This window comes from Onychomys torridus, chromosome 6 (assembly GCF_903995425.1).
Source record: "Onychomys torridus chromosome 6, mOncTor1.1, whole genome shotgun sequence".
In the NCBI taxonomy this organism is placed as follows: domain Eukaryota; kingdom Metazoa; phylum Chordata; class Mammalia; order Rodentia; family Cricetidae; genus Onychomys; species Onychomys torridus.
The window spans coordinates 112,518,222-112,536,158 of NC_050448.1; the positions used below are offsets into that span (position 1 = coordinate 112,518,222).

The 17,937-nt window shown below is 36.6% G+C and overlaps 1 protein-coding gene across 4 annotated transcripts in view; it reads left to right on the plus strand.

The window, feature by feature from the left end:
* Emcn (endomucin) overlaps window positions 1-17,937 on the plus strand; it is a 90,452-nt gene that overhangs the window by 44,332 nt on the left and 28,183 nt on the right. For all 4 annotated transcript variants that reach the window (XM_036190620.1, XM_036190621.1, XM_036190618.1 and 1 more), the window contains one exon: window positions 7,431-7,541. In XM_036190620.1, the coding sequence (XP_036046513.1) occupies window positions 7,431-7,541 (111 nt within the window). The remainder of the gene's footprint in view (window positions 1-7,430; window positions 7,542-17,937) is intronic.

Consider the following 17,937-nt stretch of genomic DNA (forward strand, 5'->3'; position numbering starts at 1 on the left):
AGTTTTTAAAAAATAAAGTCTTTAAAGAGACAGTAAAAGTAATATAAAAAACAAGCCATGTAAAGGTGGAAATTACACAGAGAGTTTAGATTATATTGTCTTGGGGATTTTTAACTGCAGAAAGACATTTGATTGTAAAGGCTACCAAGTTAAACCAATATGTACATTTTAAGGGTATCTTGACTTCAAAATTTGCATCTAAGAATACATTGCTTTGGAAAAGAGGTTCTGCTTTTGTTTCCACAGAAGATGAGAACCTATGGATTCCTTTCAGGCTAATATGGCTTGATCAGCCAAGACCCCCTGAAAGGTCTCCAATGACACCATGGCCCAGATGATCCAACATCCAAAATCAACTTCAAGGCAACTGGCTCAGAGAATATAGCCTCAGTCAGGACTTGGCCATAATTCTTAATTTTCTCAGGATCCCCATAAGATTTCCAATACCCCCTACCAGCAGGAAGTAGTATGAGAAGCTATGCTCAAATTCCCAAAATATTGTTTGTAAGTTTTTATTTTTATTTAAAGGGGGTTGATTATAAATACAATCTCTTTGTAAAAAAAAAAAAGTGGCTGTAGAGATGATAAGATAAAAGGTTAGATTATTGTATTTACTTTTAAAATTTGTTTAAAATGTTTTACATTGGTATGGATTATAGTTTATTGATACAAATTTAAAGTTAATTTTACTATATGTATGTATATTTCTACTCTTGTTTAAGGAATATTTTTGCAGCTCATTTGAAATTGTAATGTATAATTAAGAAATATAGATTAATAATTAGTTATCCATAGTAATCAAAATTATAGTCATGTTAGATTCTGAGCATATCTTCATGTAGTACCAGAAATGGCAAACCTTTACATCTTTTATAGTATTATGCTCCATACCTTAATTATGCTCACCTCAGGTCTACTACATACATTTTAAAAAACATTATCTTCACAGCATCCAAGACGCCCCTCCTCTACCTCTTTGTGAGGTAACTGAGTACCTGTCCTGAACTGAGTGTGGCCTCTCATTCCACTTTCATCTGTAAAATTCCACATTAAACAGGTGATTCTCTAAGCCATTGGGGTCTTCTGTTACTCCATCTTTGTTTTTAGGTTCTGATCTAGAAACATTCTACATATTTCTGCTGTGCATCATCTCTTTGAACACAAATAATTGGTGACTAGTGCTGTCTCACCAATTATTTTTGTCAGTTTTTGCTTCTCTTCCTGTGCCTTGGGTCCTACCCAGACCATCATTGCCTAGAACAATGTTTTGAAGTGATTCACCTCCAGTTTTCTTCCAGTGAGTTTAAGAATGTTAAGTCTTACACTTAATTGTTTGATGCCTGTAGTTAGAGTTTTCCTGCCTGGCCCAGTCAGGACAAATCTCTCTCACCCGCCAGTCCCACAGTCGCTCAGACCCAACCAAGAAAGCATACAGAGACTTACATTTGTTTAGAAACTGTATGGCCGTGGCAGGCTGCTTGTTATCTACTTCTTCTATCTTAAATTAACCCATTTCTGTTTATCTATACTTTGCCACATGGCTTGTGGCTTACCAGTGTCTTTACATGTTGCTTCTCATGGCGGCGGCTGGCGGTGTCTCTCTCTAGTCTTCTACTTCCCAGAATTCTCTTCTCTCTTGTCCCACCTATATTTCCTGCCTGGCCACTGGCCAATCAGAATTTTATTTACATAGAGCCATATCCACAGCAGATGCCTTTTAAGTTGCTTTTTGCATAGAGTATAAGGTAAGGTTCATTTCAGTCTTTCACTTAAGAATACACATCATTTATTGAAGAAGTTATTCTTTATCTAGTGAATATTTTGGTGCCATTTTTGAGAATCAGCTGGTTGTAGATGTAGTGAGTCTTCTCCAGGTTCTCTGTTCTGTTCTTCGTCTATGTGTTTGTTTCTATACCCACACCCAATTTTGTAATTACCCTAGCTTCGTAGTGCATTTTGAAGTCAGGAAGTGAGATGACCCAAGTTGATTTTTGTGCTCATGATTTACTTTCACTCTTCACGGACAATTGCACTTACATATAAGTTTTTAGGAATTATTATAGTTTCATAAAGAATGTCATTGGTGCTTTTATGGACAGCCATTAACTGTAATTTTCTTTGGGTAATACAAATTTTTTGCAATAATAATTTTCCAAATCCATGAACTTAAAGGGACTTTTCAATTTATATGTGTGATGTGCGTTTTTAAATTTTTAGCAGTCTTTTTCAACATTTACTAAGAAGTCTTTTAGTTCCTCAGCAAGGCATATTCCTAAGCATCTCATTGTTTTGGGTAATTGTTGCTCTTTCATGATTCTTTCTTTATAAATTCACTATTGGTATATATAGATATTATTGATATTTATGCTGATTTTGTATTCTATTATACAACAGTATTGATTTTCTTTGTAAATTCTAATACTTATTGGATGAAATCTTGATGATTTTTTTTTACAAATTAGATTTATTTTATTTTATTATGTGTGTATTTTTCCACATATATGTATGCCATATGCATGTCAGGTGCCAACAGAGGTCAAAAGAGAGCATTGGATAACCTGGAATACAGATGGTTGTGCGCCATCATGTGGGTGCTAGGAATCAAACCCAAGTCCTCTGCAAGAACAGTGTTCTTAACCACTGAGCAATATTTTCATCCCCCTTTGAGATTTTATATATATTGTTTCAACTGAAAACAGGATAATTTAACTTCATTCCTTCCAATTTTATATAGTTTCTAATTTCCTTTTTTCTTTTTTAGTTGTGGTTAATATCAGTTCTATATTTAGTTAGAGCTAAGAGAGTGAGTGTGTCTTATTTTTTATTCTAGAAGAATGTTGTTAGTTTTATCAATTCAATGTGATACTGGCCATTGATTTGTTACATGTAGTCTCTATTATCCTTGAGTTATTATCCTTGTATCTCTAATTTGTTGTGGACGTTTATCATGAAATGTCATTGTTTGTCATCTTTTGAGATGATCATATGATTTTTTAAACTTCAACTTGCAGACTAAGTGTATTACATTAGTTTATTTGCACACTCCATCATGCTTGTACCCTTAGGCTTAAAATAACTTGATAATTTTAAGTGATCTTATTAATACATTTGATTTTCTAGTACTTTTATTTTTCTGGATCAAATTTTTTTGTTGATAATTTCATATATGTTGACAACACATTGTTACTACTGTCCACCCCCTCCCCTATAAGTCCTTTCCAACATTCATGCTATTTTGATTTGTTTTTGACTCATTGGTTTTTTAACAAAGGTCAAGTGGCAAAAAGTTTGGAAGCATCTATTGGATCCTGACAGGCTCACCATTTTATATACAACTGAAGACAATTACTGTCCCTCCCCTAGAATCCATGAGTAGCCAATAGTTCAGCAAAGGGAGGTAGCACCCTATGAGCTCCTCTCTGATCCTTAGATGGATACAGCTACAATTGAAATGAATGTGGAAACATCTCCAAAATATAGAAACAGAACTACCATATAACCCAAATCTACCAGTCCTTTGGAGTATACTCCAAAGGACTCTAAAACTAAAGAGACACTTGCTCTTTCGCGTTCATTGCTACTCTAGTCACAGAAAAGGAAGCAGTCTAATTGTCCATCGACTGATGAATGGATGATGAAATGTGATACATGTATATAATGAAATTTTATTCAGGTATAAAGAACAACACATGTAAATGCATGGAATTAGAAAAGAAATATGCTGAGCAAGGTAGTGAGCCAGGTCCAGAAAGACAAATGGTGCCTGTTTGTGCTCTTCCACAGGTCCTAGCTTCAAACTTCTTAATTTGTATGTTTAACTTGGAGCATCTCTAGAAACCAAGAGACTAAGAGCAGGTCTTTGATGGGGTCAATGTCCTAAAGGAAGGGAGCTATTAGAATATACATTTCCATTTCAATGACAACCTTTGCTTTCTGTCTATGTGGGGCTTTACTAGTCAAGTGAGTTGGTGGGCTGTTACTGGGTATTTTACTGGGTATTTTTATACTTTTAATTCACTCTGACAATCTCTATCATCTATTTGAAGGATTTAGTCCAATTACATTCAAAATTATTATTGAGATTTTTGCTTGTCATTTGGTTTGTTTTCTTCTGGTTGATTTGAACATTCTTCATTTCCTTTGTTATTCGTTTTGTGGTGTGAGGGTTTATTGAGCCAATAGCATTATATTTTTTTCTATATTCCTTTTGTTATTTTGTCTTTTTTTTTTCTTTTCCAGAGCTGAGGACTGAACCCAGGGCCTTGCACTTGCTAGGCAAGCACTCTACCACTGAGCTAAATCCCCACTCCCTTCTATCTATTCCTTTTGTGAATCTACTTTTCTAGTGGAATGTGCACTGACACTTGCCTTGGTGAGAGTTACAGTCTTTCTTTCACTCTGCAATGGGCGTTTCTTTGAGCATCTTCTGTGATGCTGGTTTGATGGACATGAACTCCCTTAGGTCTTGCTTGCTTTTGGATGCTGTCACTTCCTTTTTATTTCTTAACCTCGTGTATTCTAGTAATGTTGGTTGGCAGCTTATTTCTTTTAGACCTTAGAATATAACTTTCTATTTCTTCCTAGCATGCAGGAGTTTTGTTGAGAAATCTGCTGGTAATGTAAGGAGGAGACTATGACATTTCCCCCCCTCAGATTTTAGAATGTTTTTATTGTCTTAAAACTCTTAATATGTTATGAAGAAAGGTTTTTGGTCATTTCTAGTGGTGTCTACTTGGTCTCTTCTGTATTTCTCCCAAGATTAGAAAAAAAAAAAATCTCCTGTTGTTTTTCTACAAATAGAGTTGCTATGCCCTTAACTTTTCTCCTCCACTTTGGGTGGATATTTTAAAAGCCTGATTTTTTTTTTCACTTAATTCTGTCCTGAAAATCTTGGGTTCTGTCTTAACTCTTCCTTCCTGTTTACACTGCCTTCCCTCCTGTTTCCAATTTTCTTCCTTTCTTTTACTTCTGACTGGAACATTTCAAAAGACCTACTATCAATTTTATACATTCTCCCTATCCCATGGTCTAGTCTGTTACTGGGCTGTAAATTATTTGATTTCCTGTATTCTTTATTTTCAAGAGTTTTGCTTTGTTCTTTTAAAGGCTCTCCATCTCTACTGAATTTCCCATTCATGTTCTACCATCTTCTGATTTTTCACTTAAAGGTTTGATTGAATTCTCCTGGATCTCACTGAGCTTTCTAATATTCATTGTTTTAAATTATAAGTTTTTTAAAATAAAAAATTATTGACAAATAATCCACAGAGCATACAATTTGTCCATTTCAATTCAGTGGTTTTTAGTCCAGTATATTATTTTATGATTTTCCCCAATTTCATACATGTAGAAAATGTTGTGATCATATTCATTCCCCAATTGACTTTGTATCATTTTTTCATTCATGTTCACCTTTTTGGTCATCCCAAATAATCCCTTCTTATTTTCATGTTGTTTTAGTCTTTTAAGTACTTCATTGGGCAATTAATCCACTTAAATTTCTTTGATGTTTGTTGTTGGAGTTATTTTGTTCCTTTAGGAGCACCCTAGTCATGTTTTATGGTATTCCTGTGCATCTATAATGAGATTCAAATATAGTTAATACTTTCCTGTAGTGGCCAGCTCAACAAGCAGCTTTCTTCTAAAGATGTAGAGTAAGGTGTAATATTGTAATACAGTGTTGTTGACCATTTCTATCTGGGCATCATGTGTCATCTTCATCATAGGTTCTTTGTCTATAATTAATAACCCTAGGTAGAATGAGTATCATGAAAGAATTGGACACCTACTGTCTCTTTGGACAATGTCAGAATAGAGATACTCTTAAGTGTCCTGGCAGATGTGGTGCAGATAGTTGTATGTGGGTCTTCACCTGGTGTCTGGTTATACAGTGAGAGTGGTAGCCTTACCAGATGATGGAGGTTTCCTCAGGCACTGCTAATGGTAATCCATCCACTAGTAAGGGACTCTGGTATGATAATGGCTCAAGAGTGATAATGATCTTAAAGCATTTATCATCTGTCCAGTCAAAGGTATAAGTAGATGTTCCATGGGGCAAGACAGCACCATCACTTATACTTAGACCTTAGGCAGGAAGACTTGATGATCCATTTTATATCATCTGATGAATTCTTAGTCAAAGATTTCTAAAAAGGAGCTCTTCTTAAGACATTTCCCAAGCAGACATTGAGTTGCTAGTGGAAAATACCGACTTTATCTGCTCATGTCTTCTATTCTCAAGTGTTAAATCTGTATTTGAAGTGAGGGGCATCTTTTGAATTTCTGAGCTATCAAAAATATCAATGTCTGCTCTTCTGCAAAAGGCTCACTACTATTTTCTTAAGTATTTCCCCCAATTTTACACTTTATGATGCCTCTGGTTTTATGCCCATTTCTATGTTTTCTTTCTCATATGTGATTAACAATGTGGTTTGCATTTGAATTTATTTCAGTTTTGTTTACATTTTAAATCCTAGAGTGTTTCTATCTGAGGATGTATTTGTCTACTATTTATAAACTCTTTCAAACACTATTGGTTTCTCTCACACAAATGCCTCCGGAACATTAAGAATTTTCTTCATAAATTCTTGGTTTTTATCAAAATTCCAAGACTTGCTGCACTGGAGGGCAACAGAAATCCCTACTTCATCCCATTCCATAATAATAATCCTCTAAAATGCTTTCCTACCTAGTTCATATCTATGCAGTACAAATTGTACACTAACTGACATTCATGTATAGGCCTAATGTCCCTATACTGAACTTTGAAAATACTGAAGAGCACTGGTAATTTCAAACATAATTATACAAATATAGGTTGCTTCAAGTCAACTTTTTCCAGTATTATTTTTTAAAATCTTGGTTTACTTTTGCTTTTCATTTTCCTTTTAAAAATGACTACACATGATTTAAGATAGATTTTATTGTTCCTGGTATCTCCCACTTCTCTGGTTCTTCTACATGCATGAAGTCCTCTCCTAGGCAGCATGAAAACCATAGTGTTCTCTCTAACTGCCACCATTTCCATATTATCTTCTTTCTAGTGGTAATTAACTGTTTTAATTGAATGTGGGTGGATTCCAGACATGACACTCTTCACATGAATGTTACATGACTGGAGAAATTACTGAACTCTCCAAGTCTCAGATATACAATGATTTTCATTAACTAATATGTAATTGATAGTATCACATATAAGAGCAGCTGGCAAATACAGAGGAAACTTTAATGTCACTCTATTTTCTTAAGTAATTATCTAGGTCATTCTCATGCTGACCATTAGAATGCTAGATTTCTAAATCTTGGTCCAAATGTTTTCACTACTGTACCTTGAAGATGTAAATGGATGTGGGCATGAATGTTAATGAAACTAGCTAGTGATCTATTATATTCCTGATGATGCATGTTCTTTTTGTTTTTTCACATAATAGAACCAATAACTCCTAGTGTCATAAAGAATGAAGTTACCACAACAAACACAACAGTGCCAAATCCTCCTGTTTCAGATGCTGTTTCCACCCTACCAAGTTCCCAGCATAAAAGTAAGTATGATTATTGTACTGCTATTGTACTGTGTGAATGTATTGGATAGGACTACCCTCAGATTTTTTTTTAGCCCACAGTTATAAAAGATCCATGCTCCATCTGTGCTTTCTTCTACTTACCATCAAACAAGGCAACAAGCTGGCAAACTTGATTAGATTTTAACTTACAGTCTACCCACACCCACAATGGTATGAGTTCCAATGGAGTTCAAGACAAAGCTGAGTCATTGTTTACTAAATCATTTGTCTTCAAGAGGACAGTCAGTCAGCAATATACCCAACTCTGATAAAATTAGAACATTCTCTCAAAAAATTAATCCATTGAAAGTTATTCACTAAGATATAATGTGAAAAGGTATAACACTGAAAGAAATTGTAATGTAAGTTGGAAATATTCATGTGAAGAAAATTCCAACAGAGAACATCTTCAGTACATTAAGAAAATAAATTATACCAATTTCCAAAAATTCAGGAATGATTGAAAGATTTAATGTTTCCTCTTGAATACAGACCAGCCAAAATGCTTTTGATAAGGAACAAAATTCATGAATTTACATAGCTCATTTTCTAAGTTTATTCGATACCTGTAATAATCAAGTTTGAACCTCAGGGCTATTTTGGTTAATGAATGAATCATATACAAAATATGAGAGAGTATTATCCAAAGTACCCTTGTCCCCTGGGTTGCTAACTAGCAACATCCTGATGATTCCCTTTAAACCTTAATTTTATGACTGATAGTTCCACAGGTCATGATTATAGGATACAAGTATTTGTGTCTGAAGCAATCCTAAAATCTAGAGCAAAGAAAAGTTTGCTTTAGGAGAAAAGAGCTAATGAGATTTCTTCCTTAACCCCCTCTTCTGAAAAAAATAGAATTAAAATAAAACATTTCTATAATTTTTAGCATTCTTTTAAAATCACATTTAGGGCTGAGGGAACAGCTCAGCCGTTACAGGTTAGGCTCACAATCAAAAATAAAATCACATTTATTTCTCTCATGCTATTCTTTCATTCCATCTGTAGAAGATAAGCTCCTAAAATTATAAAATCTTACAAACAGAAATCACCATCAATTCGTTCCTCTGAAATTATAGTTAAAAAAATGTGGGATTATTGAATGCATTTATTAACTAACTGATATATCACCATTACTCTCGTTGTGAGCCACTGCACAATGCCAGCATAGAATTAGCCTCGTGGCCAATGACAAAAACCGTTCAGAAGGTAAATATTAGCTGGTGCTAATACAAATGGATGTATTCATAATTACAAAAGGGGGTAGGGACAAAGGAAGTGATGCTGATGCTGCGAGTTTCTCTGGAGTCCAGGATGCCCTCTGAACAGTGGTATTTAGCGAGGAGAACTGAACAACGGGGAAGTAAACATGATGTCTGTAGAAGAGAAGCTGAGGCACACATGTGGAATTTAGGCTGACTAACAGAGGAGGCCTGGTGATTGGCATGTAAGTGTAGTAGATAGCGTTAGAGTAGGGATCAAGCTCTTCTCTGTACAAGGCCAAATAGGTCACAGTGAATTCTAATAACTTCAACAGGGTACAGAGCAGGATCTTGTTCATATCTTCAAAAGACATGGCATCAACCAGAAGAAATCATGGTGCTAAAGTTCATGACATTTGTTGTAGTGATATATTGTGTACCCCAATAAAGCTTATCTGAGGATCAGAGAACAAAGCCAGCCACTAGATTAGACATAGAGGCCAGACAGTGGTGGGACATGCCTTTAATCCTATCACTCAGAGGCAGAGAGCCATCTGGATTTCTGTGAGTTCAAAGCCACACTGGGAACAGAGGCACACGTGGTGACATATACCTTTAATCCTAGCACTTGAGATCACCTGTGTTTGCTTGGAAAGGACACAATGCCTTTAATCCCGGGAAGTGATGTCTGGGCAGAGGAAGGTATACAAGGCACGAGGAAACAGGGACTCATGCTCTTGTGGTTGGCTTGTTCTGTTTCGCTGATCTTTTAGTTTTCACCCCAATATCTGGCTCTGGGTTTTTATTAATAAGACTGTTTAGTAATTTGTGTTACAATTTGTCTGGGCAATGATTTCTTGGATATGACCATAAAATCACAGATAACAACAACAAAAAAGGACAAAGGAGTGATATTTATCAAACTAAAAATCTACCTTGAAATGTTCATGCATTTAATAAGTTAAAATAATAAGTATATAAGAAACTCAGACAACTGAATAGCAAAAAAAAAAAAAAACACTAAGAAAATAAGAAAAATACTATTAATTACTGATGTTAACCTTCTTTTCAGCCACACTCCTCGTCCACATTGACCATGCCCCTTTTCTAGTCAAATCTCATACTTTCAAGTTTTTCAACTCTTATTTTTTTTCTTCTAACTCTCATTGGAAATGTATCTAAAACTAGCTACATTATATATGTGTGTGTGTGTGTGTGTGTGTGTGTGTGTGTGTGTGTGTATAATAGCCTAAGTGCTATGCAAATCTGATATTTCCTCTACCAAATTAATCCCATTACTTTTTTTTCCTCATTACTTTTTAACTCAACTTCATGTGAAGTGTTAGAAATTTGGGGGAAAGTAGACAAATTTTTAGCCAGAATATAACAACCATGGCCTTTAGTTCAATATAGAGTCTACTTGAAACATGGTGAGCACAATCTTGACTCTCCAGAATTCCTGTCAACATCATGCTCTTTAGGACTTTCACCAGGACCACCCATCTAGCATCCTACACTCTCTCGGGCCCGTTTCTCCAAACATTTCCAAATTCACCCTGAAAACCAGTTCCAACAACTAAAGAGCCACATGGTATCAGATTCAATCAGAGCAATAATCCCTATTCTTTGGTGCCAAGTTTTTGAATTAGCCACATCTGTGTGGTTATGACAAAAATCTCTGAGAGACTAACTTAACAGAGGAAAGACTGCTTTGGTTTATGGTTAAATATTTCAGGCCAGAGTCCTTGGCTCCATTGATTCTGGACCTATGATAAGTCATAACATTGTGTTGGCAGGAACATCGAGTAGAAAGCTCCTTAGCTCACGGTGGCCAAGGACCAGAGAGAGAAAAGAGACCAGAAGAAGGTATTACCCACCTCCAGGAGCGGCTCCAGTGAGCTACCTCTTCCAATTGGAACTCACCGCATAAGGTTTCCCGAACATCTGGATACAAAGCATTCAAAAATAAGTCTGGGGGCATTACATTCCTACCATAACGCCTCCCATCTCAAATATATCAAAATTTCATACTAAATTAATTTTGTATATTATAATTTATCAAGTTATGAAAACACTTTTCAAAAGTTACCCAAAAGCTAGAGAAGTTAATACATTATTTATAGACATGCGCTAGTTTGTCAATCAAGAGTCTCTTAGGAAAATGGGATTTCAGTTGAAAAATTGTCTCTGTCCAACTGATACATGAGCATCTCTGTGAGGCATTTTTCTGAATGCTGATTGAGATGTGTGGGCAGTATCACCCCTGGAAAGGTGGGTCTGGGGCGCATAAGGAAGGTAGATGAGCAAGCCAAGGGAAGCAAGCCAGTGAGCACCAAGGCTTCTGCTTAGCTCTCCATGCTCCTGCCTCAAGCTCTTGTCCTGTTTCTCTCAATGGTGGACCACAACCTGCAAGCCAAAAGGAACCTTTCTCTTCCCCCAAGTTTGTTTTAGTCAGTGTTCTGTGACCGCAACAGGAAAGCCAACTCGGACCAGACATCAAAGATGTGTCAGTCCACCGTATTGAATTGCTCTAGTCTTTTGGAATTAGTAGGCCCGTGTCTCACATTTCTCTAAAATGTGATCCTCAGTGGGCCCTATTTATGGAACAAAAGTTGATTCAAATCATAAAAACATTACTGCAATATGAGACAAAATATAAGTAAAATGTAACTATTTCAGTTGATGCAGCCACAAATCCATCACTTTTTTCTTGAAAGAAGCACTCAACAAAATGGAAATAAAGGAAAATTCCATCAGAACAATAGATTCACTTGACACTTCATAGAGAAAATCGCTAGATTTCCACTCTAGGATCTGGAAGGAGGGTGCCCTGCCTCACTTCTTCTAGCCCACAGAGCACTCATTGTCCAGAGCACTCAGACAGGAAAAGAAAGGTGTGCAGACGGGGCCGAAGAGGAAAGCGAGCGCCAGTTTGAGAGGACGGGGTCCGTAGATGAAATGACCTAAATAGTCCACACAATAGCAAATGCCTTGAGCAGGTGGAGAGGCCACAAAACAAACAAACAAAATGACAAGTATGAGTTTGTGCACAGATAAGAAATTACCCCCTACATGAAATTAAGAAAACAAAATAATTTGTCATATGTCCAAAATAACAAAATATAAAGGAATAAATTTAATCTACAGAACTCTAACTATCCTCAACTGCTTATTGACATATATATATAGACTTTGGAACTGTTAAATTTCACTGCATGGTTTTGTTGTTGTTGTTGTTTTGTTTGCTTTTTTTTGAGACAGGGTTTCTCTGTGTAACTTTGTGCCTGTCCTGGAACTCACTTGGTAGCCCAGGCTGGCCTCAAACTCACAGAGATCTGCCTGGCTCTGCCTCCCAGTGCTGGGATTAAAGGCATGTGCCACCACCACCCAGCCATTTGTCTGTTTTTTTGTTTGTTTGTTTTGGTTTTGGTTCTTTTATTTGTGGAGCTGAGGATCAAACCCAGGGCCTTGTGCTTGCTAGGCAAGCACTCTACCACTAAGCTAAATCCCCAAGTTCTTTCTAATAAACTTCTTTTGGAAGCAATGTTGACATCTGATGTTCAAGCCTATAAATACTATTCAAAGAAATGAATCTGATGGATACCCAAGGAACACCACATCTCAACTACAGAAAGCAAATTATTTGCTTACTGACGAGGACTCTTTACTATAATATATCATGGCATGGGGCAAAAAAGTCTCAATATTTATTAAAAAGTTATCCAGTATTGCATTTAAGCCAGCACTGCAGTAAAGCCTATGACTCCAAAATGCATAGGAAGAAAATAGTGATTCAGATTTGCTTGTTAAACAACCAATCTCAAGAAGATGAGGCAAAAAGGAATAATAAGCCCAAAGAAAGTAGAAGGCATAAAATAATAAAAACAAGTATGAAACTCATGAGCTAAACAATAAAATAGGCCAATAAAATATAAAATTGTGATTTTAAACATGATGCAGCAACAGAAGCTAGGGAGAAAACAAAAAAGAGAAAAGCTACAAAGAAAGCCTAGGAAAGAAACAGTAATTTAAAAAGTTACGTGCCCCAGTGACCCAAATGCAAATAGTTGAACTCCTGAAGGAAGAATGAGAAAGGTGGAAAGAAAAATATTTCCCAAATATGATTTAAAAACTATAGACCAGTGGGTTCAGGAAGCATGAGGAGTCCAAAATAGAAAAAAACAAACAAACAAGGAAACCACACCAAAGATAGAGAGAAAATTTTGAAGTAAGTTGTTGGGAAAAAAATGACACATTAAATAAAGGAAGATGGGAAATGACAGCAGAGCTTCTTCAGGAACAATGCCTGCCAGAAAACAACGAAGAACATCTTCCCTACTGGAGGGGAAACTGTCACCTTAGTGTTCTGTGAGGCCCTTTACAGACGTGCAGAGCTGGGGAATTTCATGATGAGTAAAAACCTTCAGCAAGAGAGAAATACCACCAGACAGAAATTTAGATCTAAATAAAGGGAAAGAGTGCACCTGAGGCTTGAAACATGTTTAAAGAATATGTGTGTGTATGTGTGTGTGTGTGTGTGTGTGTGTGTGTGTGTGTGTGTAAACAATAGCGTAAGTTTTGAGATGAGAGAGGTCACTATACTGTTGCAAGATCAATAATGGAAAAATTGTAATCCTAAAAGAAAGCTTAATACAGGGGCTGGAGAGATGGCTCAGGTCTGTGTACCAAGGACCCAAGTTCCATGCCCAGCACTCACAACAAGAAGCTCATAACTCTAACTCCAGCTTCAGGTGTATCTGGTGCCCTCCTCTGGTGTTTTGTGACACCTGTACCCATGTGCACATACCCATACACAGATTCGCATACATACACATATACATACACATAATTAAAAATAATGATTTTTTTAATTAAATGCTCAATCCAAAAGAAGGCAATAAAAGAGAGAAAATAGATAGGAAGTTAAAATGTTGGGATTTTCATCTTTAAATCAAATACAATGATGACAGAAATTATAGCGCATGAATTAAAATGGCTTAAACATTTCTGTTATTGAAACAAAACATATTCCAGCTACATGCAGAATTTTAAAATGAACTTTAAATATTAATTGACTGGTAGTTTAAAAATGAAGAAAGACGTCCCAACATTACAGGGGCTGTGTTAACATCAGGTGAAAATGATTTTAAAGTAAATGACTTATTAGGTTTAAATAGTGTCTTCAACCCAAACCAGAACAGCACATTGAGCATTTCACCAGTACTTTATAAAAAACACCTAAACTTTGACATCTTTGATGATGGATTGTTTAAACAAGAATTTTATGGAAGCTCCATGATAGATGTGAATCTAAGGCTCTTGCTAATTAGAGAGATAGTGTGTACGCATCTCTCAGTAAAGCAAAGATTTCCTAAAGAGCACATACCCTTTAATAGTCCCACAAAATATTAATTACTTTCCATTTATAATTGTCCAGATTTTAGATGGCCATTCCTCAACCAATGAAGGATTTTTGTTGTTGTTGTGTTGTGAAATAAAACTGGAAACTTAAAAAATTAAGCATTCTATTTGAAAACAGAAAGTGTGTGTGTTAGGGGTAAAAAATTAAGTCTATTATTTGGAGTGTGGAAGCTTCTGAAGAAGCTTGATGAAAACTGCAAGACATTTTCAATAAAACAAAACTGAAAAATTATCTATAAAAAAAAACAATCCACCAGTGTAGAAACCAGAAAATGTGAATGAATGGATATGCTAACTTTGAAAAACTACTATTAATTAATTAATGTTCAGAGAGGCCTTAACACATGCATGCTGACACTAAATGTCCTATATACAAATGAAAATACTTTACTAGCTAGTAGGCAACTAATGGATGTCATGTAATAAGTACTGCACGAAGTCTAGATGAATTGCAGTGGTCTCAGTAGGTTACCACCCCTTCCCTCTGGAGAATAAACCCATCTAACATGGCAGCACCTGTGTGTGCACCGTCTGTGGTTCCTGAGTCAGTTGAATGAAGGTGGGAAATTTTGGGTTTCCTTCACCCATGAGGCTTAGAAGCACTGTCTAGTCTTCATATCCCACTGAAGAAAGCTTTTAGTCTTAGTTTTGGTGAAGCATTTTGTAATTCCTTCAAGTACCTTGGGTATGATGAGCCATTAGAAACCCTGTTAGTTTGCTGGAACTGTCATGACATGTTTATACTCTACATACAAAGTTCTTACAGAATCATAATGATCTACTTATGGGGAAAAGCCTTCCAACATTTCTTAGCATACAAATATCAAACTACTATATCTTTAGGTTGTATTGTGTCATGATTTTTGATTCCTAAAGTCCTTCTTTGAGTTGCTGACTAGTTAATTTTTAAAATTGTTGAATGAATTTTGGCTTGAGATTTGAACAGATTTTAAGCAATTTCTGAATTTTCCCTGTGCATAATTCTGCCATTTTGTACTGCAGACTTACATGAGATGGCAGACATAGCACTGACAGTTATCCAACCAAGGCACCAGTCAGCTGGAGACTAGGAAAGATAGTCTTTGTCTTGCAGTACCAAAGGCTTAACTCTTTATGTAAAAATAAACAAACACACCCATCTCAATAGTATAAATATACCTTCATATTTAATAAATGGTAAAATTATATGTATATTAGAGGAATAGGTAAAACTACTTTATTTTGACTTATTAACAATAAATGATTTGTACGTCTATTATATATAGCTATGTACATGCAAGCTGTACATCACACCATCTTTTGCCTTTGTGTCCATACATCAGTTCCTTATCATGATCTCCTATCCAGTCTATGCTTTCACTCTTGTCAAGACATCTGTTATGGGATCTAAAGCCTACCCTAATCTACAGGAATCTCATTTCAATATCTTAGCTAAATTGTATTTGCATAGATCTTTTTTCCAAATCAGGTCACAGATTCTATATCCACAAAGCTTTTGGAGGGATGTCACCATGAAACCCAACTCAGACCAGGGACCTGTGTTAGCTCTCAGTGCACCTACCTCTGTTGCCACACATTCACCATCTCTCTATAGTCCTGGGCACTGACCTGTGGTCCAAAAGAAATAGCAATAACAATGATTCCTGTGAGCCAGCACCTGAACTGCACAGGCAATTTATGTAGATTTATTTAATTTTCTCACCCTGAGTCTCCAGTTTGGGACTAAGGTGTTGAAAATATGACATTCTCTTTGATTCTCTTTTCATTTCCTGTGCTATTGTGGTTTGGGACCCACATGTGTCCCTTGAAAGCATGGTCTTCACGTGGCAGTATGCAGAGGTTGGACTTTTGTGTGGTGATTGGCTCATGCAGGCTCTGGCCTCAGGATGGTGTGTTACATTTATGGATGGCTTTGCTGAAATGGCCTCTACCAGCTTGCTCCATTATGTTCCACCATGACATGCTGCCTCACCTGTGCCCAAAGCAACACAGCCCAGAACCGTGGCCTGAAGCCTCCAGAACCGTGAGGCAAACATACCTGCCTGCCTTCATGTGTGTCTCCCTTGGGTGGTTTCTCACAGCAGGGGTAAGCTTCCATGTGGGTATATTTTGTTAGTTTCTGCGAACAGATGGGAAAGAGGGATGGAAGACAGAAAGACAAGCGCTGGGCAAGTCCAACACATGGCCTGTGGGTCACACATAGCTGAGAATACAGCTGAACACACAGTTGTAAACTTTACGGGACATTTTTGAGATTTTTTTTTAAATTGTAACTCAATTGAGCAAAGGTTCAAGTGTAGATCATAATTTCATATCACAATATCAAGAGATATTTTGGTAGGAGAAGTGAATTTGGTGTTTTTAGCCTGATTGGAAAGAGACATCCTATACATGCCCAGAAATCATCAAGAAAGGAACGTCATATTCCTTCTCCCTTGAATGAAATCTGATATGGCTGAGGAAAGAATATGGAATAAGTTTATGGATTGATGGTTCATTGCAAATAATTATGCAATAAAGAAATTTAATTGCGTCTATTTATTGTATATAAATGTTATAATTAATAATTTAGACTATAATTGTTATACATTTCTATTTTATAATGGTAGTGTTTATATACAATAAAGATATTAGCAAATAAACTTCCTTATCGCAAAATTATTCATGGTTTAATGTGGAGTTTACTGCTATACAAAAAAGAGTTGATTTCACAATAACTGAGTAGACATTTTGTAGGTGCTACTATCTGACCATGTGAATGAGCTACACCCAGGCCTTTGTTCTCTAAGGCACCACACCTGCCTTAAGACAAAGGTGTCTCTGATCATGCTCAGAGAATGTTGGGTTAGTGATTATGAGTAATGATTCTTAATTCAAAGGGCTTAGTTTAAAAAAGTAAATACAAACATTCATTTGTGTTGTGGCTTTTGGCCAGCTATGAAACTCCTCTGAGCCCTAGGTTGTTCATCTAGAGCAATGGTTCTCAATCTCTGAGTCATGGCCCCTTTGGAAAACCTCTATCTCCAAAAACATTTACATTACAATTCATAACAGTAGCAAAATTATAGTTATGAATTAGCAACAAAAATAATTTTATGGTTGGAGGTCACTACAACATGAGGAACTATATTAAAAAACCAGTTTCAGCATTAGGAAGGTTGAGAAGCACTGATCTAGAAAATTGTTACAAGATAAAATCTGGCATGTGGATATTGCTCAGTAAGGAAAAAGTCTGCTGTGTAAGCGTGAATACCTGCGGTCAGATCCCCAGCAGCACCCTAAAAAGTCAGGCCTGGTTGTATATGCCTCTAACCCAGAGATCGGAGGTAAAGACAGGTGGCTCCCTGTGCCTGCTGCATGGTCATTGTAGCCATTGGTGAAGTCCAGGTCAACCAGTGAGAAGCCCTGACTATGGTGATATTTTGTTTGTGCTCTAACAAATAAAACTTGCCTGGAGATCAGAGTGCGAAGCTAGCCACTAGAGGCCAGGCACTGGTCGCACACACCTTTAATCCCAGCACTTAGGATCTCATGCCTTTCATCCCAGTATTTGGGAGGTACATGTCTTTAATTCCAGCATTTGGGAGGAGGAAACAGGAAGCGATATGGCTGGGTGGAGAGAGGAAGTGATAAGGAGGGTGGAGACAGGAGCTCAGCCCCTTTCAGTCTGAGGATTCCTAGAGGTAAGTAGTCTTTCTAGTGTCTGGGGGCTCTGCTTCTCTGATCTTTCAGCTTTCACCCTGATATCTGAC